Here is a 25563-nt window from a genome sequence, read left to right as displayed (position 1 = left end):
TTCTTCCTGACCCACAACTCAAAACCAGTGAAGAATAAAATATGACTATAGTAATGTTAATGGATCAAGGTTTTCTAATTTATTGTCTTTGAAACTTCATACCTGTGTATGTATAGATAAAATGGTGTCGCTCATGGTGGATAGAGTAATAAATTCTAGAATCACTGTATAATAATAGAATAAAAGGTTATGCTGATTTTGAAATGACCCTCCTTCATGGAGTAGAGTGAGGGAAGGGATAAAGTGACCAGATGAGTTTCCTTCTAAGAGCATCTATGAAACTATCACTAACTCTTAGAGTTTCTTGCCACATGAACTAATCTTTAGCTTTCCAAGTCTTGAATTCAAGCCAAAACACACAAATGTGGTCTAGCCCAAGGTAGAGTTCCCTAGTGGAGCCAAGTGCTGGCCTTGGACTGTCGTGGAAGTAACACTTCAGGAACTTGAAATATATCCTCAGAGTTAGAAAAATGTACATAGAGGGGATATGTGTTTGGTTGTTAAATAATCTAATTATGTTAGTAATTTAAAATCCTCATAGTGAGGGGTGCCTGGGTGGCTCAGTTGGTTAAGCATCCGACTCTTGATTTAGGCTCAGGTCATGATCCGGGTGGTGGCATTGAACCCTCTGTGGGGCGCATACAGTGCAGAGTCTTCTTGAGATTCTCTCTCTCTCTCCCTTTGCCCCTCTCCCCACTTGCTCTCTCTCTCACGCTCTCTCTCACTTAATAAATAAATAAGTAAAATCTTTTAAAAATTATTAAAGGAAATAAAAATAAAATCCTCATGTTGAGTTAATCTGTTTATACATTTAGGAATCCAAATGAGAAAGTCTTTTCGTGATTTATTGTTTGGTATAAAGAAATTTTGAGTAAGTTAGTGCTTTATTATTGCCGAGCGAAAAATGAAAATCACTTTCCTGTAGTGTAAGAGATACATGGTATCAATGAGACTTGAGGGGCAGATACCAGTGACTTGCTCCAAATGCAAGCTGCATCAGGGTTCATGTTCTTTCCGTTCTACTCTGCTTCGCCTGCAAATGTACTCCAAGGTGATACTTGAGTTAAACATTTTTGAAGTGATCTTATCTTTTTCAGTAATGTGTTTGGTAGTTATGAGAATATTCTTTAACAAAACTAACAGCAGATACAAAGACTCATTAAAGCAATCTCCTCCTTTTAGTTGTTAAACCATGAGAGACTGTTTCTGTTGATGTGATTTTTTTTTTTTTTTTTGGTGTTCTTGAGCAGCTTCTGTTCAGTTTTTATTTTCTAGTCACTATTGTGCCCTAGCTGTTTTTCCACCAAGACCTCATGACCTTGAACAAGGTACTTAATGTTTCATAGTCTCAGTTTCCTTCTCTGTAAAAGTGAAGCATACTGGGTGATTTCTAAGAAACATTTGATTCAAATTCTTTTTCCTTTACAATTTCCATGTGCTGTGTTCAGAAAATAAAGCTCAGAGCAAGAATTACATGAGGATAGTGGCTTTATGTCTGTTTTGTTCACTATTGTATCCTGTTACCTAAGAATAGAGCCTGTGCATAGTAGGAACTCTTACTTATTAAAAAATGGATGAAACCCAACATAAGAACCTCTAAGAAGAAGAAATGGATGGATTATCTTTCCATCAAAATTATATTTTATCTTCACACTTTGAAACCATTATAGTTTTAGAGTCCAGTTGGGGGTTATTTTTATGACTAGGGATATATATATATATATATTCTTATTTAGTAGTGTACATAGTAGTACATCTGATTCTAACCCTCCCCTGGTAGAAATCCTTTAATGGCTCTCCATTGCTCTCTGGGTAAAGACTACAATTTTTAATTTGTTTTAGAAGGCCTTTGTAGATCTTCTCCCTGGTAATTTTTCAGACTTCATCTTTATCTTTTCCTCTTCCTTCCTTCCCTTCCCTTCCTTCCTATATGCTCGCACTCTTGGCTACAGCTACTACACTAGACTTCTTTCAGATCATCAAACTAATGCTGTCCCACCTTTTGGTCATTCTACATCTTAGTCTTTCTTTTGCTCCACCCACATTTTTATCTTTGCATTCAGCGATGGTACTTTTATTTCCTAAATTAGCTCATAGTGTATTATCTTAAAATTATTAGTTTAATGTCTACTTCTCCAACCAGATTTAGGAAGCTTGTTAAGAGAAGGTCTGTGTCTGACTTGTTCATCCTTGTTCACTGTTGCACCTCTAGTGCCTGGCATGTCTATGGCCCATGGGGTGTTGGTGGTCTGAGTGCCCTGCCATCCATGGGCCATGCTGACATTCTGATTAAGCCAGAATGCTTCTGTTCTTAACACCCTTTGACCTCTTCCAAGTCATGAAAACAAATTTTCTTTAATAACACGTAATTCGAGTTGGAGACTAGTGTTATAAATAAATAAGGCAGGTGGGATTTGGAATAAGAAGGGCCATATTAGTGGGGTACCTGGCTGGCTCATTCAGTGGAGCAGGCAACTCTTGATCTCGGAGTTGTGAATTTGAGCCCCACATTGGATGTGGAGATTAGTTAAAGATAAAACCTTAAAAAAATCAAAGGGCTACATTAGCCAGAGTGGTCAAGGAGTGAACCCTTGAGTGGTACCTAGGACAGAACTAGCAATTGATAGGTGTTTAATAAATGTCTGTTGAATGAATGAGATCTTATTAGTAAATATCTGGAAGAAGAAGGTTGTAGGTAAAGGAATAGCAAATACAAAGTCCTGAGTTGGGATTACATTTTTACCCGTTCAAGAGGCTGAAATTGGGCCAGTATTACTGAAACCTAATGGATGAAGCTGAGAAGGTAAGAGATGAAGTTGTACATAAATAATGAACTTGGGGGCGCCTGGGTGGCTCAGTGGGTTAAAGCCTCTGCCTTTGGCTCAGGTCATGATCTCAGGGTCCTGGGATCAAGCCCCGCATTGGGCTCTCTGCTCAGCAGGGAGCCTGCTTCCTTCTCTCTCTCTCTGCCTGCTTCTCTGCCTACTTGTGATCTCTGTCTGTCAAATAAATAAATAAAATCTTAAAAAAAAATAGTGAACTTGGATTTTAGTGTAATCATAATGGGAAGCATGGAAGAGTTTTGAGGGGGGGGAATGATATGATCTGATAGTTTTAGTAAATCTCTCTAGTTCAAGCCATCCTCAGTTCTTGATTGGACTATGTAGCAGCCTCTCATCCAGAACTGAGATCCGTTCTCTACAGTGAGTGATCTTTTTAATGCAAATGTGATCAGGTCAGTCTGTTGCTGAGGACCCTTCAGTTTCCCTTGGAAGAACGTCTAATAGTCCTAATGTGGATTACCAGGCCTTGGGTAGGATTTGCCATAAGCTGAGGACAGTGACATATAAGATCTTTATGCTCCATTCATACATCTCATTTTCTTGAAAAGGTCTCAAATTCTCTTCCCATTCAGTTTTCCCTCCCTTCCCCTGTGGTCCTCCACACTAGTCCTTATGTTCCACATATGAGTGAAACCATATGATAATTGTCTTTCTCTGCTTGACTTATTTCACTTAGCATAATCCCCTCCAGTTCCATCCATGTTGATGCAAATGGTAGGTATTCATCCTTTCTGATGGCTGAGTAATATTCCATTGTATATATGAACCATATCTTCTTTATCCATTCATCTATTGAAGGGCATCTCTTGTTCCAGTCTTTAACTAGCCAACTCCTATTCCTCTTTTGGGGCTTGTTATCACAGCCTCAGCCGCCCTCTGCTTGCCACCTCCACACCCAGACCTGGTTAGGTGCTGTACTCTGTTAGAGCTCCCACTCTCTGCTTTGTCTCCTCTGTAGGAGCATGCTCAGTTACAGATTCCCTGCTAGATTGCTAGCTCCATGAGGACAGAACCCTGGAGGCCCACTAGCAGCTATCATTGGCCCACAGGAAGGGCTTCTATTCTGAAAGGAAGAATGGGGGAAGGACTGCTTTCCAGTGCCAAGGGTCTATTTCATGTATCTTTCTGTGTTTAACTGTTTTCTACTGAGATGAAGGTTAATGGACAATTTTGTTAAATATGAGGTAATTGTTTAGAAAAGTAGTCAAGAGAAAAGATGACTGTTGAAAGCTCTGTGAATAACTTAATGAGCAAACCTACCTTCAGAGCTCATCAAGCTCACCACTGGTGGAAGCCGTTATTTCCTGCTGTGGAGAACTATGACTCAGACTGCTCTTTGTTTAAACTTACTTGGTAATGTTTTGTGGTTGTTGTAGCTGTTATCATTGAATTTCTGTTGGAATACTGTGACTATTACTGCAAGTCCTGTGAGTGAGCATAACTTCCATGCACTCCATGAAGAAGCCATTTCTCTGCGTTTAGTCACAAGACAATGGTGTGCATTCACGTTTCAACCTCAGTCTCTTAATTGCATGCCTTCCACTTGACTGAGGTAGCACTGTGATTCAACATTCAGCCATCTCTTAAAAATTAATGCTGTCCTCTTAATATTTTATTTGGTAATGAATGTTTCCTGTTGGGTTCTAGCAGACTGCATTTGACATTTTATACATGCCAAACCAAGGCAGCTTCTAAGATTTCATTTACAGTTGAGTAATTCTGGTGAATAAAGAGCCAGGAATTAACTAAAAGGAGCATATCTTCATGTACAGAAGTTTCCTGACATTCAGAAAAGCTAATTCTAGCAGGTTATTATTATGTGTATCTTGTTGGCTTACAGTCTTCTTCAAACATGACAAATAGTTTAATTTTTAAGATAATACAAGATGACAAGATAATCAGTTTATCAAAAAAGAGCATACATTTTGTAACATTTTATGTAGTTACTGACAATATTGAAACTAATTAAATTTCATAGTAATAAGACAGATCTTTTCATAGGACAAATATTTTGCCTTATATTGTCTATTTCAAGGAATCTATTGAAAAAAAATTTTCAAGTACCTAAAATGAAATGAAATTTTTCTCATTGGAAAACTTGGCTTTAAAAACAGAGAAAAGGTTAGAAATTGTTTAATAAATTCTACAAGCTGTTGGGAATGTTCTTTTATTAACTATTATTATCACTGGATTTGGGAGAAAGAAAAGGTTTTTTTTTTTTTTTAAAGATTTTATTTATTCATTTGACAGAGAGAGATCACAAGTAGGCAGAGAGGCAGGCAGAGAGAGAGGAAGAAGCAGGCTCCCCACTGAGCAGAGAGCCCGATGCGGGGCTCTATCCCAGGACCCTGAGATCATGATCTGAGCCGAAGGCAGCGGCTTAACCCGCTGAGCCACCCAGGCGCCCCGAAAAGGGTTTTAATAAAAGAAATAACAGGATGGAATATTCACCCATCTTTTACTTGAGTATCACAAAGTTAATCAAATTGATACCTGTGGGGGAACTTGGGTGGCTTAGTTGGTTAAACAGCCGACTCTGGATTTTGGCTCAGGTCACGATCTCAGGGTCCTGAGATGGAGCCCCATGTGGGGCTCCACACTCAGTGGGGAGTCTGCTTGAGGATTTTTCTCCCTCTCCCTCTGCCCCTTCCCCTCCCCCCCTCTCTCTTTCTCTTTCACACACACACGCACACACACACACACACACACACACACTCTCTCTCTCTCTCTCTCTCTCAATCTCTCTCAAATAAATAAATCTTTTTTTAAAAAAATTATACTTAAAAAAAAAATAAACTTGGAGCACCAGGGCATAATGGAAACCATATAGATAATAACTTGTTAGAAATCTAAGGAATCTCAGAAATTAGCATTCTAGTTCAAGCCTTTTATTTTACAGAATAGTGTACTAAGATGGTTAGTAAGTGGATTTTGGAGTTCACAGGGACCTGGGTTCAAATCTGCACTTATTGGCTATGTGATTTGGGCAAGTTATTTCATCTCTTTAAGAATCAGCTTTCTTATAAAATGAGGCAGTGATCTTATTCTGGAGGGTTGCTATTCAATGAGATAATATAGTCATATTGCCTATGATGTAGTGAGTTCTCAACAAATGAAAATAATAAGAAGGATTAATTTAATTATACAAGGTCACAGAAGCAGCCCGTAGCCCTTTGAGTGGTGGCCCCAACTCTAAACCTTGCCTCCTTTCTTATTTACAATGGATGTGTTAGACAAGTGGCTTCATTTTGTCTTTTTACCAGTGGTCAAATAGCTAGAAGCCATTTATTCTACTGTCTTTCCCAAGGATATAATGAACAGCAGATAAGAGCATAGATTACAAGTACTATGTTAAGGAAATTTAGACTTTAGGTTTTTTTTTGCCTTTTCAGTTATATAAATGATATTTATGCTGAAAGATTTAAAACTGATTAAAGCCATGGTGGGAAACATTTAAAGAAAGCTAAATAAAATTGAAAAATGACTGCAGTTGTGTAGCAAAATGGCTGTCAATGGCTAGGGGTGACCTACAAGGGGAATATAATATATATTTTTTTAATTTAAAATTTTTTAAATATTTCAATTTAATTAATTAAAATATAGTATATTATTAGTTTCTGAGGTAGAGTTTATTGATTAATTGGTCTTTTAAAAATTACTTTCATTTTTATTTAAATTCAGTTAACATATAATGTATTATTGATTTTAGTAGTAGAGGTCAGTGATTCATCAGTCTTATATAATACCCAGTGCTCATTACATCACATACCCTCCTTAATGCCCAACACCCAGTTACCACATCTCTCCACCCTTCTTCCCTCCAGCAACCTTCAGCTTGTTTCCTGTGCTTAAGAGTCTCTTATGGTTTGTCTCCCTCTCTGATTGGTCTTGCTTTATTTTTTTCTCTCTTCCCCTATGATCCTCTGTTTTGTTTCTTAAATTGCACATATCAGCGAGCTCATGTGATAATTGTCTTTCTCTGATTGACTTCTTTTGCTTAGCATAACACCCTCTAGTTCCAACCACGTCTTTGCAAATGGCAAGATTTCATTTTTTAAAAAAGATTTTATTTATTTACTTAAGACAGAGAAAGAGAGATTATAAGCAGGGGTAGGGGCAGAAGCAGGCTCTCTGCTCAGCAGGGAGCTGCACAGGGGGCTTGATTGCAGGACCCTGGGATCATGGCCTGAGCTGAAGGTAGACACTTAACCAACTGAGCCACCCTTGCTCCTCCAAGATTTCATTGATTTTTGATGGCTGAATAGTATTCCATGGTGTGTGTGTGTGTGTGTGTGTGTGTGTGTGTGTTTGTGTGGGTATGCACATATCATATATATTCCACATTTTCTTTATCTATTCATCTGTTGAAGGACATCTGGGCTCTTCCCATAGTTTGACTATTATGGACATTGAGGCTATGAACCTTGGGATGCAGGTGCCCCTTCAAATCACTACATGAGTATTTTTAGGGTAAATCCCCAGTAGTACAATAGCTGGGTCATAGGGTAGATCTATTTTCAACCATATGAGGAACCTCCATACTGTTTTCCAGAGTGACTGCATCAGTTTGCATTCCCACCAACCGTGTAAGAAGTTTCCCCTTTCTCCACATCCTCAACAACATCTGTTGTTTCCTGAGTGGTTAATTTTAGCCATTCTGACCAGTGTGAGGTGGTATCTCATTGTGGTTTTGGTTTTTATTTCCCTAATGCCAAATGAAGTTGAGCAGTTTTTCATGTGTCTGTTGGCCATTTGTATGTCTTCTTTGGAGAAATGTCTGTTCATGTCTTCTGCTCATTTTTTGACTGGATTATTTGTTCTTTGGGTGTTGAGTTTGATAAGTTCTTTATAGATTTTGGATACTAGCCCTTTATCTGATATGTCATTTGCAAATATCTTCTCTCATTCTTTTGGTTGTCTTTTGGTTTCGTTCACTGTTTCCTTTGCTGTGCAAAAGCTTTTTATCTTGATGAAGTCCTAATAGTTCATTTTTGCCTTTATTTCCCTTGCCTTTGGCAAGAAGTTGCTGTGGCTGATATAGAAGAGGTTGCTGCCTGCCTTCTCCTCTAGGATTTTGAGGGATCACTGTCTCACATTTAGGTCTTTCATCCATTTTGAGTCTGTTTTTGTGTATGGTGTGAGGATATGGCCTAGTTTCATTCTTCTGCATGTTGCTGTCCAATTTTCCAAACACCGTTTGTTGAAGAGACTGTATTTTTTCCATTGGATAATCATTCTTGCTTTATCAAAGATTCGTTGACTATAGAGTTGAGAGTCTATTTTTGGGTTTTCTATTCTATTCCATTGATCTATGTGTCTGTTTCTGTGTCAGTGCCATATTGTCTTGATGATTAGAGCTTTGTAATAGAGCTTCAAGTCTGGAATTGTGATGCCTCCCGCTTTGGTTTTCTTTTTCAACATTCCTTTGGCTATTCAGGGTCTTTGCTGGTTCCATACAAATTTTTAGGATTATTTGTTCCAGCTCTCTGAAAAAAGTTGATAGTATTTTGATAGGGATTGCATTGAGTGTATAAATTGCTTTAGGTAGCATAGACATTGTAACAACATTTGTTCTTACAATGCATGAACATAGAACATTTTTCCATTTCTTTGTGTCTTCCTCAGTTTCTTTCATGAGTATTCTATAGTTTCCTGAGTACAGTTCCTTTGCTTCTTTGGTTATGTTTATGCCTAGGTATCTTATGTTTTTTGGTGCTATTTTAAATGGGATAGACTCCCTAATTTCTCTTTCTTCTGTCTCATTGTTAGTGTATAGAAATGCAACTGATTTCTGTGCATTGATTTTATATCCTGCCACTTTGCTGAATTCCTGTATGAGATCTAGCAATTTTTTAGTGAAGTCTTTTGGGTTTTCCACATAAAGTATCATATCATCTGCAGAGTGAGAATTTGACTTCTTCTTTGAAAATTTGGATGCCTTTTATTTCTTTTTGTTGTCTGATTGCTGAGACTAGGGCTTCTAGTACTGTGTTGAACAGCAGTGGTGATAGTGGATATGTCTGCCATGTTTCTGACTTTAGGGGAAAAACTTTTAGTTTTTCCCCACTGAGAATGATATTCACTGTGGGCTTTTTGTAAATGGCTTTTATGATATTGAGTGAGGTCTGTTCCCTCCATGCCTACACTATAAAGAGTTTTAGCAAGAAAGGATGCTACTTTGTCAAATGCTTTTTCTGTATCTATTGAGAGGATCTTATGGTTCTTGTCCTTTCTTTTAATGATGTGGTTTATCACACTGATTGATTTGTAGATGTTGAACCACTCTTGTAGCCCAGGAATAAATCCCATTGTTTGTGGTGGATCCTTTTAATGTACTTTTGGATCCTATTGACTAGTATCTTGGTGAGAATTTTTACATACATGTTCTTCAGGGATATTGGTCTGTAATTTTCCTTTTTAGTGTGGTCTTTGGTTTTGGGATCAAGGTAATTCTGGCCTCAAAGAAAGGTTAGAAGGTTTTCCTTCCATTTCTATTTTTTGAAACAGCTTCAGAGGAATAGGTATCTTTGAATGTTTGGTAGAATTCCCCTGGTAAGCCATCTGCCTTGAACTATTTTTGTTGGGAGATTTTTGATTAGTGTTTTAATTTCCTTGCTGGTTATGGGTCTGTTCAGGTTTTGTTTCTTCCTGTTTTAGTTTTGGTAGCTTTTACATTTCTAGGAATGCATTCATTTCTTACTGACTGCCTAATTTCTTGGCATGTAGTTGCTCATAATGTGTTCTTATAATTGTTTGTATTTCTTTGGTGTTGGTTGTGATCAATCCTATTTCATTCATGATTTTATTTCTTTGGGTCCTTTCTCTTTTCTTTTTGGTAAATCTGGCCAGGGGTTTGTTGATCTTATTAATTCTTACAAAGAACCAGCTCCTGGTGTCATTGATCTACTGTTCTTTTGGTTTTTATTTCATTGATTTCTGTGCTAATCTTTACTAATTCTCTTCTCTGCTGCATTCAGGCTTCATTTGCTGTTCTTTCTCCAGATCTTTAACATGTAAGGTTAGGTTGCGTATTTGAAACTTTTCTTATTTCTTGAGAAAGGCTCACATTGCTATATACTTCCCTCTTAGGACTGCCTTTGCTGCCTCCCAAAGGGTTTAAACAGTTGTGTTTTCATTTTAACTTGTTTCCAAGAATTTTAAAATTCTTCTTTTATTGCCTGGTTAACCTGTTCATTTCTTAGTAGGATGCTCTTTAACCTCTATGTATTTGAGTTCTTTCCAAATTTCCTCATGTGATTGAGTTCAAGTGTCAAAGCATTGTGGTCTGAAAGTATATAGGAAATGATCCTAATCTTTGGTACTGGTTGAGACCTGACTTCTGACCTAGTATGTGATCTTTTCTGAGAATGTTCCATGTGCATTCGAGAAGAATGTGTATTCTATTGCTTTAGGATGGAAGGCTCTGAATATATCTTTGAAGTCCATCTGGCTCATTGTTTCCTTGTTAATCTTCTGCTTAGATATCCATTGCTGTAGGTAGAATGTTATAGTTCCCTACTGTTATTATGTTACTATTAATGTGTTTCTTTAGTTTTGTTGTTAATTGGTTCATATAATTGACTGCTCCCATGTTAGGGGCATAAATATGTATAATTACTATTGTTAGATCTTTCTGTTGGACAGACCCTTTAAGTATGATAGAGTATCCTTCTTCACCTCTTTTTAAAGTCTTTGGTTTAAAATCTAATTTGTCTGATATAAGTATTGCCAACCCTACTTCCTTTTGATGTCCATTAGCATGGTAAATGGTTTTCCACCCCCTCATTTTCAATCTGGAGGTGTCTTTGGGTCTAAAATGAGTCTCTTGGAGACAGCGTATCGATGAGTCTTTTTTTTTTTTTTTTAATCCAATCTGATACCCTGTGTCTTGTGATTGGGGCTTTTAGACCATTTATATTCAGAGTAACTGTTGAAAGATATGAATTTAGTGTCATTGTGTTACCTGTAAAGTCACTGTTTCTGGATATTGTCTCTGTTCCTTTCTGGTCTGTGTTACTTTTGGGCTCTGTATTCGCTTGAATCATCTCCTTTAATATTTAATATTTCTTGCAGAGCTGCTTTAGTGATCACAAATTCTTTTAGTTTCTGTTTGTCCTGGAAGCTCTTTATTTCTCCTTCTATTCTGAATGACAGCCTTGCTGGGTAAGGCATTCTTGACTGCGTATTTTTCTCATTTAACACCCTGAATATATCAAGCCAGTCCTTTCTGGCCTGCCTGCCTGTGTATAGGTGTGCTGCTCATCTTATGTTTCTACCCTTGTAGGTTAAGGAACTCTCCTGAGCTACTTTCAGGATTTGTTCTTTGTCTCTGAAATTTGCAAGCTTCACTATTATATGTCGAGGTGTTTACCTATTTTTATTTATTTTGAGGGGGGTTCTCTGTGCCTCCTGGACTTGAATGCCTGTGTTCTTCCTCAGATTAAGGAAGCTGTCAGCTATAATTTGCTTTAATATATGCCCCCCCCTTTTTTTCCTCTTCTTCTGGAACCCCAATTATTCTAACACTGTTTCACTTTATGGTATCACTTACCTCTCAAATTCTCCCCTTGTGATCCAGTAATTATCTCTCTTTTTCTCAGCTTCTTTATTCTCCATTTTGTCATCTATATAACTAATTCTCTCTTTTGCCTTATTTCTCCTAGCAGTTAGAGCCTCCATTTTTTTATTGCATGTCATTAATAGCCTTTTGGAATTTGACCTGATTAGATCTTAGTTCTCTTATTTCTCCAGAAAACAGTTTTCTAGTGCCTTCTAAGCGTATTTCAAACCCAGCTAGTATGCTTATAATCATTAATCTGAACTCTAGTTCCATCATCTTATATTCTTACAGGTTAGGTGTCTGGCAGTCAGTACTGCCTCTTATTTTCTTTTTAGAAGGGATTTTTTTCCATCTTATCATTCTGTCCAGGGAAGAATGAGAGAAGAAAATAATAAAATAGCAACAGTGACCTCAGAGAATTATACACTAAACAAATCAGAAGAGACCAGAAACTGAGAAGAAAAAAAAAAAAAAAAAGGAGAGAATATAATCTGACAGGTGAACAAAACGAAGCAATACACTAGATACACTAGATCCTGAGTGTATTTTTGGTCTGTTAGAAAACCGGAGCCCAGAATTATAAAGAAAGAAAAACATATATATATATACACACACACAAATAAAATAAAATACAATGAAAGGATTGAATGTAACTGTAAAAATTGAAAATTAAAAAAGGACTTGAAATAAAAAGAGAAAGAATATTATCAGACAGATGAACAGAGCAGAGCGATAATGCACTTGATTCTGGGTATATTTTGTCCTGTTAGGAGAAACTATATCCCAAAATTATAAAGAAAGAAAAACTTATACATATATAAAAATAAAATTAAATACAATGAAAGAATAAAATATAATTTCAAAAACAAAAAATAAAAAAGACTTAAGAAAAGAGTTAGTAAAATAAGAAATTAGTTGAAAAGGAAAAAGAAAAGAAATTAAAATTGAAAGACTATAGAATTATGAGGAAACCCCCCCGAATTCTATATTCTATTTTACCCCTGGTGCTGAAGTTTTACAGTTCTCATTGAGCAGTAAACTTGGTCTTAGCCAGATGTTCCTGCTGATCTTCTTGGGGAAGGGGCCTGTTGCACTGAATTTCAGGTTTCTTTGCCCCGGGCAGAACTGCACCGCCCTTGCCAGGGGGTCAGGGCTAAGTAAGTGGCTCCACATTGCTCTCTGTGGCTTTTGTTCCCTGAAGGTTTTCTGTGCTCCTTTAGAGGATAAAAATAAAAATGGCCGCATCCCCAGTCTCTAGCCCCAGAGCTGAAAGGTGGTGGCCCCACTCCTCAAGTGCCCTCAGGGAAAAGCAGCAAATCACTCCTATCTCCTTGGTTTCCATCCGCACTGTGTTCACCCAGCCTGTGACCAAGCATTTTTATCTCAGGCACCTGACGCTGTTTGGAGTCTGCCAACTTTGCAGCCTCCTGCAGCGCACACCCATGTCCCTCTTCCCTGGGGAAGGAAGGAGGGTCCAACCTCGGTTCTGCTGCTTGCTGGGCCCCTGCTCGGAGAGCAGTAGCCTGACTGTTTATGGCAACACTGAGCTGAGCCCACTCCTGGGCTTGCTGATGGCAACCAGCTTCCCTGTTCTGGGGCTTGCAAACTCTTCCATACTCACTCAGTCTTGTTCTTCCTGTAACCCCAGGGGTCCCGAGACCATACTGTCCCACCTAGAATTCTGCCCTGCTTCACCACTTGAGTGTCTTTCAAGCATGGCCATGCCTCACCAGAGCAGATTTCTAAAAGTTCTGATTTTGCTTTCTGCTGCTATATCACTTTCTGGTAGCCAGCTTAAGGAGGCTCCCTCCTGCTCCAGTTTATCTCCTAATATATGGCCTCAGCTTCACTTCTCTGCACCTTCTACTTTGCCCAAAAGGGTTGCTTTTCTATTTATAGAATTGTAGCGATTCCTTTCTTAGATCTCTGGTTGAGTGCACAGGTGTTCAGAGTGATTTGATAGCTCTCTAGCAGAATTCTAGGGACAAGGTGAAACTAGGGTCCTTTATTCCTCCACCATCTTCCCCTTTCTCCTACAATATTGCTTAAAACAAAAAGTGCCAAATCCTGAGAGCAAGCTTTTCCTGTTTCCTGAGGTAATATGGATCTACTTCACTTTCCACTCTATTCCATTCTATCTTATGTGAGGCTTACATATAAACATACAAGGAGAATTGAGGATATATTAAGGATTATTAAAGAAAACTAATATGAAGACTTTAAAATTACTGACATTCTATGTAATCAATTCTCTTTGATGATTTGCATAACACAGGCATGACAAGGTTTAGTAGAAAGATAACAAGCTCAGAAACCAGTTGTCTGGGTGGGGGTGAGTCCTGGTTTTGTCACTTACAGGTTAAGTGTATTTACGTAAGTCACTTGGCTTCTCTGAGGTTCTTTAAATTGGGCATCGATCATGGCTTAGCTCATGCGAAGGTCAAATGAGACATACATTGTTTTGTAGATTCCTAAGTGCTAATAGAGAAGGTAGTGGTGGTATTTAAAAGTATTTTAAAATATTATATTTTATTTACATTTCAGAAGTCTGTCTTAAGTTAGCCATGAAATAAAGCAACAAACTGTTTTGGGGTGGGTCTGGTGATTAAAATGATGTTGCCCAGATTTTCCTGAATTTAAGACAGAAGACTAAGCAAGATGAGGTAGGTTAATAATCAAGCACAAAGGGTTTAGATTAGGTATGAGTAGGATCTAATAGCAGTTTGATTTGTTTGAAGCTGTAGTGTTTTTCTCAGGCATATTATAAAATTTTCTTTAGGTGCCTTCAAAAACCAAAAACAGATTTTCATGTGTTTGTGTTGGGTGAGGTAGTGTCCTGCTGAAGATATAAAGATGATTAATTTACTACCACCTTTAATGTTCACTTCTACCCCAGAAATCATACATGCACTTTGTAAGTCAGGCTGGAAATATTTATGGAATCTGAACTCCTCCTACAAGTAGCAGTTCTAGTTTTAAAATATCCTGTTGTGTGTAGTCTGCGGAATTTCAATATAATTAATGAGGCAAGAAGCTGGCACAGAAGTCATTGCATAAAACCTTCCTTAATTTAGCCATTCTGACAGGTGTAAGGTGGTATCTCATCATAGTTTTGATTTGTATTTGCCTGATGATGAGTGATGTTAAGCCTCTTTTCATGTGTCTTTTGGCCATCCATATGTCTTCCTTGGAAAAACATCTATTCATGTTTTCTGCCTGTTTTTAAACTAGATTATTTCTTTAAAAAATTTTTGCTTACTATAGCAGTAAGTCTTGAAGTAATCTATAGAAAAGGTTCCTATTTTATTTATGAAAATCAAAATTCTTTATCTCAGGATGTCATATACAGGAGGATTGCTTGAGTTGGAGTTTTTAGTATGTGTATCATGAATTGTGTGTTATGTATTGTTAACCTTTTCATATTAGAAAATGAAGCTACAGGCAGTGTTTATCCATACATATATGCAAATAGATGGAAAAGACAATTGTATTTCCAAATAAGCTTTCTTCTATATCTCATGAGAAAATTCTGACCTTTGGTGTTTGTTTGTTTTTTTTTTTTCTTATCACTACCACTACTGCTGCTACTGGTACGTTTATTGAACACTTAGTATGTGCCAGGCATTGTTCTAGGTGCTCTGGTTATATTAGTACCTTCTCATAATAATCTGCTGACTGTGTACTATTACCATCCCCAAGTTAACATAGGGGGAGACATGTACAGAGATGTTGGGTAACTCTCCTGGGTTAATGTACAGAACCAGACCCTTTATTGTTTGGTTCCAGAATGCATGCTTCTACAGACCTCCCTACCACTAGTCTATTACACTGGCTCTGTTGTGATAGTACTCTGTGTATTGTTTATTCATCATCAGGAAAACAGAATATTTGCACAGTTGGAAAGGATAAAGAATTACATTAAATGGACTAGTATGATTATCATGTGGGTTTAATTAACCTCTCTTGACTTACAACATTTGACACCAGGAATTGATTTCATGTGAAACTTCAGTGGTGTGAAATGCCTATTGGATCAATTTTTATGAGCATATTAGAGAAAGGCAGTGATTAACTCCCACACTCAACTCAGATGCTGATGTAAGAATTCAGTGTGTAAACCATCACACGGCAATAAAAGAGTGACTTGGAGCAGAAGTGGGTGCAGGACACAGCAGAGCTGCCAGTAAGTACAATTTAATCCTCTTCAGTGCCAGTCGCTCAGAGAGCTAGAATTAGTTCCTGCATGTAAACTTGGTAAGCCTAAAATGACCATGTATGATGTGGGGGTCAGTTTGGTGTGTTTAGGAAACTGTTTTATTCAGAAAGAAACATTAGAAACTGTCACACGTATCTAGACAATCAAATTTGTTTATACAAGCAAAACAGTTTTCAGGGAAGCATGACCTGACTCTGTATCAGTGTTAGAGATCATGCGAACCTTATGTATTTCTTGTAAAAATGTTTCAACAGAAAAGAGCCAGAGAGTACAAGCCCCACGTGACTTTAATAGATATGAACAAATCAGGATTGTATGAAAAAAATACTCAGTGTCATTAAGTGAAGTTCCTGAATATATTACAAACCCTTGAACACATTGAATTTTAAGACAGTATCATAGTGATAGGCCCAACCATCACAACAAACACATCAACTTACATTTATTATGAATCAGGAGGTGCATTATCAGATTTAACCCTTACATCAGTCCTCTGAGGTTGTCACTGTCGTTCCCTCTGTCTCACAGATGAAAAGATGGAGGAAAACAGAGTTAGTTACATGCACAAGGTGAAACACCAAGCACGCTTTATTCATTCACTTATTCAGTATTTACTGAGTATACCTATCATGGGGTCTGGCACTGTTCTAGGGAGTGGGGACTTAGCAACAAGTAAAACTAAACCGCTACATTCCTTGAAGGACCTTACCTTCTGAGAAGGAGATAGATAACAAACAGATAAACATGGAAAGATATACTCGGCCAGACGGTAATAAAGATTATGTAGAACAGTGAGCACCAGGAAGGGGGAGGAGTGCCAGGGTAAGGTGCCAGGTTGGGCTGTCGTCACTTCTTTATACGGGATAGTAAGGGGGACCTCTCTGATAAGGCGACATTTCAGCAGACACTTTGTAAAGGAAGACCATTCCTGGCAAAGGAGGAGAAGGGGTCCCTGTGCTTGGAGTACCTGTGGAAGATCAGAGAGACTGTGTAGATGTTAGGGGTAAAGGGGAGAATGGTCAGAGTTTGAATGCAGATTTTTTTTCTCCTCCCCAATCCCACATTTTAACCACTATGCTAATCCCATGGGGCAACCACAGTATTACATAACCCACTGTGATTTTAGAGACACTCTGTATTAGCAAAATGCATACTCTCATAGAAAAGAGGAGGGCAGTGAGGTTCTACTCTAGAAGTTGTGTGTTGAGTTGAAGATACATGAGAAATCTGTGTGATTTGGGGAGAGGTGCTTTGGGAGAACAAACATAAGGAACAATTGGGGAACCTGGAAGTATACCTCCCCCACTCAGAATACTTTAGTGGTTCTCTATTGCCTTCAGAGTTTTGGGGACGTTATATAGTCTTCCCAAAGCCCCATAGGATATAGAGCTCATTTTGAATGATGATAAAGACCGTTTTCATTACTGCTAAGCTGTGCAGCTCTTTTCAGAATGTGAAGTCTGTTGCACACTCCTTGGCTTTCTGTCACCCGCGGAATGATAAGCCTTGGCAGGGAATGCAGGACTGTATGTAGAGTAGCTCCTTCCTCCCCCTTTCCCTTGACTTCTCCTGCCCTCCCCCCCTGCATCCGGGCATGGAGTAAAACAGTACTCTTCAGTGCCGTGTATGTGGGACTTTGTACTGAAACAAAATGTCTGAAATGTCCTTCTCCCTCTTGTTTTCTTGTTTTGTGATGAAGCTTTTATATCCTCCTTGAAGACTGGACCGTTTTCCTTCCCAGACCGAGTTACAACTTCTTGCCGTGGCTGCTTTTCAGAGCTTACATATCTCTGTACTTGCTCATCATTTCCAGTGGAAATCATTCTTTGAATCCCGGTCCTCCTCACCAGGATTAGAGCCCTTGCTCTGTGCTACCAGAAAAATCTTTGCAAGCATGGACCTGCTTCTTATCACATTTTGGGGGGGGGGATACTTTTTCAGCTTCATTTTGAGCTTGTGCCTCATTTTGATCTATGTTACAACCACTGAGATGAGCACTTGGCGGATAGTTTACTGGCTCATTTAAATTAAACTTAGAATATAGGATGCTGAGTTATAATGATGACAGTTTTGATAAGAGCAAAACAAGTAGAGTATGTTGAGCAGTGATGATAGTTCATTCAGAAAAAATAAATTGTCATAGAAACAGTACTAATTAATGAAAGGTTATTGTGTGCCAGATATTAAACTCAGTGCTGGAACCCATCCTTCCATTATTCTAAATGAAATTCACACTCGAAAGATACATCTCATTAGGTATAAATTTAAAGTTAAATTAATGTCATATTAGATATAACTTTTTAAAACTAACCCCTCAAAAATGCATTCATTTTCAAACTATTCCTCACTGGATAGTAGGAGGTATTAGTGGGGCTTCAAGTGGAGGGAAAATGTCCTCAGAAAAGGACAGACGTCATCTTTGTTTTTTTATACTCAGTTTTTAAAGAGTTGCTACAAACTTGTATACTTGGCTACATGAGAGATCTTCCGGAAAGAACACTGTACTCATTTATAATTTGGGCATGGCATGGTGGGTGAGACAGAGGGCTGTTGGAAAAGTGAGCCCAGATGAGACCGTGCATAATGCATTGCTTCGTGCTGGATCAACGGTTAATTGTAAAGGCTTCCGAATTGCCAGCCTTATAACCTAAGGCCCAAAGTGGGCTACTTAAGGCCACAGTCACTTAGCCTAATTCCTGACTTTCATTCAGTACAAAACCCATTCATTAGGAAGTCTATTGAGTAGTTTCGGAACAGGAATTCTCATTGCTGATTGCTTTGTGTTTCCCTGATAAGTATGCTATCTCAAATGGATACGCTTATAATCACTGACAAATCATTTTTAGACAGGTTTTTAATTTTGTCTTACAAACCATTTATATGTTCCTCTAGCAATGTTGAATTATACTCTGAAATATTTTTGAATGCAAATCTCCAAACACTTCATCATACACTTTTCTCACACTTCCCATAGCACAGTGTAGCTTTTCTCCCCTCCCACCCCCAAAAGGGGAGGTTGATTTTATTATCTCCTTAATTTCTCAATATTTTGTGCTGAGTAAAGTGGATAAGATATTCTTCATTTAATCGGAATACTTAAAGCCTATCAGTAGGAAAGGCTATATTAATGCTCAGAAAGGATATTTAAGAAATTATTTTGCTTTCGACTCTTCTCGTTATCCAGTAGACGTTTATTCTAAAGCTCTTTTGTGGTTTTATTGCAGTGACACAGCTGCCAGAGCTCTGTGGGAAGCCTTACTGAGCACCAGGCACAAAGAGGCAGTGATGGAAGTCCGGAGACATCTAGTGGAAGCTGCAAGCAGAGAAAACCTGCCAATCAAGATGAGTATGGGTAAGCACATCCACCGCTAGGACAGACAGTGACCACGGGCTCTGAGGACGTTGATTTGAGCTTCTCTGAACTGTGTGGGCCAGGCTACGCGGCATGCAACTCAATGAAAGTATCAAAGACATTTGTTCACCATTGAAGGAGTAGGCAAGGAGTAGGGACACACTGCCCTCAGGGGTCGGCTATGACCCCCTTTTTTAGACTCAACTAACTAACTCACTCCTTCTCTCCCTCCCACCCTCCTCCCCTCCCTGCCACCACCCTTCTCCCCACCCTCCCTTCCTCCCTTCCTTCCTTCCTTCCTCTTTCTCTTTCTTTCCACAGTTCTAGGTACACATTTATAACGTGTGTTTACTGTATGGAGTTCCTTATCCATGAGCATGGTAAAACAAGAACAGATTCGTATTGTGAATCAAGAAAAGTAGGATTGCACAAAGGTTTTGTGATAAGGTTAATTTATATTGCAGTTCAATGATACAGCCCAATGATGCTCTCTCACAGAGCATGAATCAATTTTTATTGCTCAATATAGTACTCTTGAAAGATCAACACTCTTAACTTTCTAGAGGATTTTTTAAAATATACCAAAGCCAGGGGCACCTGGGTGGCTCAGTGGGTTAAAGCCTCTGCCTTCGGCTCAGGGCATGATCCTGGTCCTGGATTGAGCCCCGCATCAGGCTCTCTGCTCAGCGGGGAGCCTGCTTCCCCCTCTCTTTCTGCCTGCCTCTCTGCCTGCTTGTGATCTCTGTCTATCAAATAAATAAATAAAATAAATAAATAAAATAAAAAATATCAAAGCCAGAAATAAATTGTTCAAAAAAAGACAGGTAACCCCATGAATTCAAATTTAAAATGTTTGAGTTTTCTGTTGACCAAAGGGTGGGGAAGAAACCTCAGATGAAATGATTTGCATTCTCCCCGAACTCCAGACATGGGGAGAGAAAAAAAAAAAAAAAAGGAAAGATACAGACAATTGTTAGCAAACTTTGGTTCTAAGAAGGACTGAAAACATTGGCCCAAATCACACTTTCCCCATGTGCCAACTATAATTTGGTAAAAGCTCAGCAGTGCAGCTCCCTGTTTCTGCTTCATATCACTAGTCAGAATTTCTGGCATGTCTCGTTTTCCTATACCAACAGATATATCACTGTGAACAGTAAGGAAAAGATCTGGAGCTTAAGCATAATGAAACCTTGGTATTTGAAAATTCCTTATCACATAGTTCATCATAAAAAAAATCATGCTCTTGCCTCTTAGGTGGGTGGAATGCTTTTTTCTAGCACCATTTAAAACTATGAAATATGCTTTAAACTATGTACTATTTATTCTCCACCCCCTACTATAAATTCTACTGAAGTATAAATTTTTCTGTGATAAAGGCTTCTTATACTTTTGAGACATTAAACAGAAATTTTAATTCGAGATTGAGGATTCTCTTCTATTTAAATTGATTGACAGGAACAATCTGAAGGGTTTGAAGAGGTGGGGGGGTGGGAGGTTGGGGGAACCAGGTGGTGGGTATTGGAGAGGGCACGGACTGCATGGAGCACTGGGTGTGGTGCAAAAACAATGAATACTGTTATGCTGGAAATAAATTAAAAAAATGACTAAAAAAATTGATTGAGAGGGATCCCATGATTCTAACCTCAGATTTTAAATATAAAATTTATCAGTACAAGGTAAACTCATGTTAAAACATTATGAACACCAGTAGAAAGACACATCAGTCTGTGAAAGGAGAAAAGTTTAGTTGCTAAAACAAAGAAAAAAATTCATTTTATCATTTCACATATAAACACATGCCATCTTTCCAAGAGCTTTTTATTAAATTGTCAGTTAGCTAAATAAATGTGTTCCAGAAAAGTGATTTTTAAAACCCTGTAAACTGAATTGATTTTTTTCCCACTGGCTTTCAAGATGAAAAATGTATCCCGAAAGTACAAAAAAAATAGACTCTGAGAACCCATTCATTTGGCTCCAACATTTCCAATTACAGAAGAAATGGGTAGAAGATGCCTGACTCAGTTTCTACATTTTACACAGAATCTGTCTCTCTGGAGTCCTTCTGTGGCTGGAGAATCTTTACAGTTTGTCCTCTTGCTGTCTGCAGAATTGACATACTTCCCAGAGTTTAATGGGTGGCAGGAACATCACATTGGAGCTGAAGGAAAACAGACTCTATGACATCATTCTTTCTTTTGCAGCCAGATTTCTTGGCAAAGCATTCTACGCTTGATTCCTCTGTTTCTTCATTATTTTCTTGCTTATTAATCTAGTGCAGCCTGACTTCTGACACTGTAACAGAAAAGTCTCCCAGATCATTAAAGATAAGTTCGTTTTCCTCAGTCCTCATCCTTCTTGATTTCTTTGCAACATTCGCTTCTAGACTCGCAGCGGCCTTGTGCTTGTGCATGTGATGGGATAAAAAGCCATCTACGTCTGGTTCTCTCACTAAAGAGCCGAACCTCAGTTTCCCTGTCCATAAAAATAGGGAAAATACCTATTTCCTGGAATATTGAAGGAGAAAAAAAGCTTTGAGCAGAGTGAAGGTTCTGACTGAAGCGGACTGGGGTTGGTGTGGGAGTGTGGGTGCGGGAGTCTACATGGGAAACCAGATTATAAGTTGGTGGTTTGATGAGAGGGCAATCAAAGCAAACAAGCTGAGTTCGATGATCTTCCCCTTTCCTTCTGGGAAGGGAAATATGCTTACTCACTCTTTCCAATTCACGTGTCCTTCTCTAGTCTTTATGCTGAGTATCTCCCTTTTGATAATACATTCTCTCTTTATGCAGAATTCTATGTAGTTTTCCCATTTTCAGCTTAGTTACGATTGCATTCTGTTACCTTGTTCCTGACTCTGTTCACCCCCGAAATCACCTTGCTTGTATTTGGAATTTACAAGCTTCTGTGGTCACTTTTGGAGAAAAATCTCGAGCTAATTTCCAAACAATAATCTGGTCCACTACATCGAGACATTAATTTACTCTCCGACTGCTGGGGGCCATAGTGTCTGCTGCATACACTCACTATTACACAGGATGAGCTCCTTCGACAATTTTTTTTTTTTTAAAGATTTTATTTATTTATTTGACAGACAGAGATCACAAGTAGGCAGAGAGGCAGGCAGAGAGAGAGAGGGAAGCAGGCTCCCTGCTGAGCAGAGAGCCCGATGCGGGACTCGATCCCAGGACCCTGAGATCATGACCTGAGCCGAAGGCAGCGGCTTAACCCACTGAGCCACCCAGGCGCCCCATCCTTCGACAATTTGTGAAGAGACAAGCCTCTCCCACCTTTACCGTCACCACTGCCTCTAGTTTGGAGTCACAGAGCCCCAGTTTGTTAATGTCTCTCCGAAAATGTGACATCCAGAGTGGAAGAACGATGTCTTGGTCTTCACCTCTTTTTGAATACTATACTTCTCTCCTAATGAAGCTCCAAATGAGATTAGTGCATGTTGCTTCCCACCAATGCTGCTATCATTTCCTCTTTTACCACTTCATACTACTGGCTTTAAAAAACAGCAATAGGGGACGCCTGGGTGGCTCAGTTGGTTGGACTGCCTTCGGCTCAGGTCATGATCCCGGGGTCCCGGGATCGAGTCCCACATCGGGCTCCCAGCTCCATGGGGAGTCTGCTTCTCCCTCTGACCTTCTCCTCGCTCATGCTCTCTCTCACTGTCTCTCTCTCTCAAATAAATAAATAAAATCTTTTAAAAAAAACAAAACAAACAAAAAAAAATAGCAATAGGGGTGCCTGGGTGACTCAGTGGGTTAAAGCGTCTGCCTTCAGCTCAGGTCATGATCCCAGGGTCCTGGGATCAAGCTCCGTATTGGGCTCTCTGCTCAGCAGGGAGCCTGCTTCCCTCTCTCTCTCTGCCTGCCTCTCTGCCTACTTGTGATCTCTGTCTGTCAAATAAATAAACAAAACCTTAAAAAAAAAGAATGAACAACATTTATAGTTTCATCAAGACCATTCTGAAGTGAAACTGACTACTTGTATAATTCAGCACCACTGCCTGTATTGGTGTGATGGACCCAACCCCTTTACCCACCAGTGTTTTTTTACCATGGGTAAACAAGAGTAACAAGAGTAACTTTGCTACTTTGCAGAGTAAGAAAATCCAGTAACAACTTAGTACTATTATGAAAATAACTTTGGTTTTTTTGACCACTTGATAGTGTCTCAGGAACCCAGAGATCTGTGGAACATCTTTGAGAACCATCATTTAAAAGAACTCCACATTCCCTGGGGTGTAATATTGACACAATTTCCTAGAGATTGTTGGAATTATAGTTGGGTGTCCAAATAGAAGGGGAGAAAGCTCACTGACATTTTTTTTTCTAGATATTATTCAGATTACAGCTAATAGTCATTTTTGTTCATTTGAGAGAGATTTATTATCTGCATATATTATATATTAAGTCCTTATAGGGAATAAGAAATATATAAAATATTATTTTGTCTTCAAAGTCATTTAACTTTTCTGAATCTGTTTCTCCATGTACAAAATGGGGGGTTAGCAGATTATCTGGTAATCTGATAATTAGATGAGGTGATTTATGTGAAACTTAGTGTGTATGAAATTCAGGGTGTTCTGTATAAGGAGGGTATAGTATGATGTAATTATTTATTGTCTCCTGGGCAGGAAAGACACATTGTAAATATAATGACCAATGGTCTCACAACTGCATATGAAGACTACTCTACCACATGTGAGGGTAGAATTATTCTGTCTAAAGGATTTGTTCCCTGATCATCTCAGTTGGAAAATGTCTGGCTAGAGTACTGATTTCCAGAAGTGAAAATAGAGATTAGGAATTTAGTTACCTGATGATTATGTTGAAACCTAAGTAGTGAATTTCTAAAGGAAATGTAAGGTCGATCAACTAGAGAGAGAAGGTAGAATGGTTGAGAAAAAGGGCTGAGGGCAGAGTCCTAAAGAATATTTCTATTTAGGGATATGAAGATAGGGAATATACAGAAACAGAAAGAGTTTCCTTTGAATTAATAATTAATAATGCCTGAATGCTTTAAGGCCCCTAAACAAATGCCTTCCCCTTGAACTCTATCACTTAAAACAAAACTCAGGTTGTCTCCGCTTCTCTGTTATCCTCATCTGCAAAATGGGAATCTAAGTTTCTAATGTCCCTTCTTCAAGGATCTGCTCTCTGGCCCTATATTTTCAACTTAAATTGGTGCATTTTTTCTCTTCTTTTTTCCTCATCTGTCTCTTCCTCTTCTTCCTTTTTATGTTTTCTCAACATAAAAGGTATTTTCAACATGAGACTATGGGCTAGGAGTTTAAAAACCCAAGAGAATGATACGGTGAGAAGGTCTGTGGCTACAGGGTGGGATTTATTTACCTAGAGGCTCCTCTAAGAGCAGAAATTCTTTTCCGGGTCAGAGTGGTCCCACTGAGGAAATGTCCCTTCCCCAGCAGCCTTGCATACTGCCTTCTAGATGACAGGGGTAATCTATCTGTTCCCTTCCATGCTCTCTCTTGAGTTTGTGAATGTTGATTCAGTGTTTAAGTTAGCCTCAGGAAGGCTACATTTCCAAGGAAAACCAAACCATAAATACTTCTGGTGATTTTATATTTCAGTGTTTTGTATAACTTTCAGAGAGAGCTGTTTATTTTCTATTTGTGACCCATGGTCCCTCAGCAGTTATACTTCATTCCAAGCTATCCTGAAAACATATTTTACAATAAACTTCTGAGTTTTGGAAACATTTGAATTGATTTGTATAATTAAAATGCTATTTTCACATTAGTTTCTTACTCTTTGTAATGCCGTAGAGCTCAAATTTTGTGTACCAAGAAACATACACAATTTAAAGGAAATCCCAGGAAACCTTCAGTATATGTGGTGGTATAAAAATGGACATCAATTCCCAGCTGTACTTTGTCCAGGTTTCACTATACAGATGGCTGTATATCCTGTCCTTCAGATCACTACGGGAGATTGATAACATCTTCCTTCTTCCTCCTTTAATAACTTGTTTCAGCATCTTTGGTCATTGCCATCGTGAAGTTTGTTTCTCATTCTGACTTAAATCTCTCCACCTGCATGTTAACCATATTTCTTTGCCCTTCGACCTCAGTAGAGGTGGGAAGCGGGCAGTTATTATTACTCTTCTATGTCTTTAATCTGTTGAAAGACAATGCTTCATCCATTGTACAAATCTGTTTACTTTACCTGAGATAAACGATTTTATTTCAGAATCAAGAGGCTATTTAAAAAGTAACACTAGTGGGCACCTGGGTGGCTCAGTGGGTTAAGTCTGCCTTCAGCTCAGGTCATGATCCCAGGGTCCTGGGCTCTCTGCTCAGTGGGGAGCCTGCTTCCCCCTCTCTCTCTGCCTGCCTCTCTGCCTACTTGTGATCTCTGTCTGTGAAATAAATGAATAAAATCTTTAAAAAATATATATCAAAAAAAAGTAACACTAGCACCTGCTTCTAGAAAATTCAAATCACAATGTACATAAAATAAAATATCTTCCCTCCCCTCCATCTTGCTCTTCAACATAATCTTTGTTCCTAAATTAATACCTTGCTTTCCAGGCCTTTTTCTATATAACTAGGTAAGATGTAAGT

At 38.6% G+C, this 25563-nt stretch overlaps 1 protein-coding gene across 1 annotated transcript in view; it reads left to right on the top strand.

Annotated features, from left to right (window-relative positions):
• The window catches only part of SCFD2 (sec1 family domain containing 2), a 433371-nt gene that overhangs the window by 54031 nt on the left and 353777 nt on the right, over positions 1–25563 (top strand). The window contains exon 3 of the mRNA XM_047719274.1: positions 18844–18971. Coding sequence (XP_047575230.1) covers positions 18844–18971 — 128 coding nt within the window. The remainder of the gene's footprint in view (positions 1–18843; positions 18972–25563) is intronic.

This window comes from Lutra lutra, chromosome 2 (assembly GCF_902655055.1).
Source record: "Lutra lutra chromosome 2, mLutLut1.2, whole genome shotgun sequence".
NCBI lineage: Eukaryota > Metazoa > Chordata > Mammalia > Carnivora > Mustelidae > Lutra > Lutra lutra.
The sequence above is the reverse complement of the archived record's forward strand: the minus strand, read 5'-3'. Positions and strand labels throughout refer to the sequence as shown.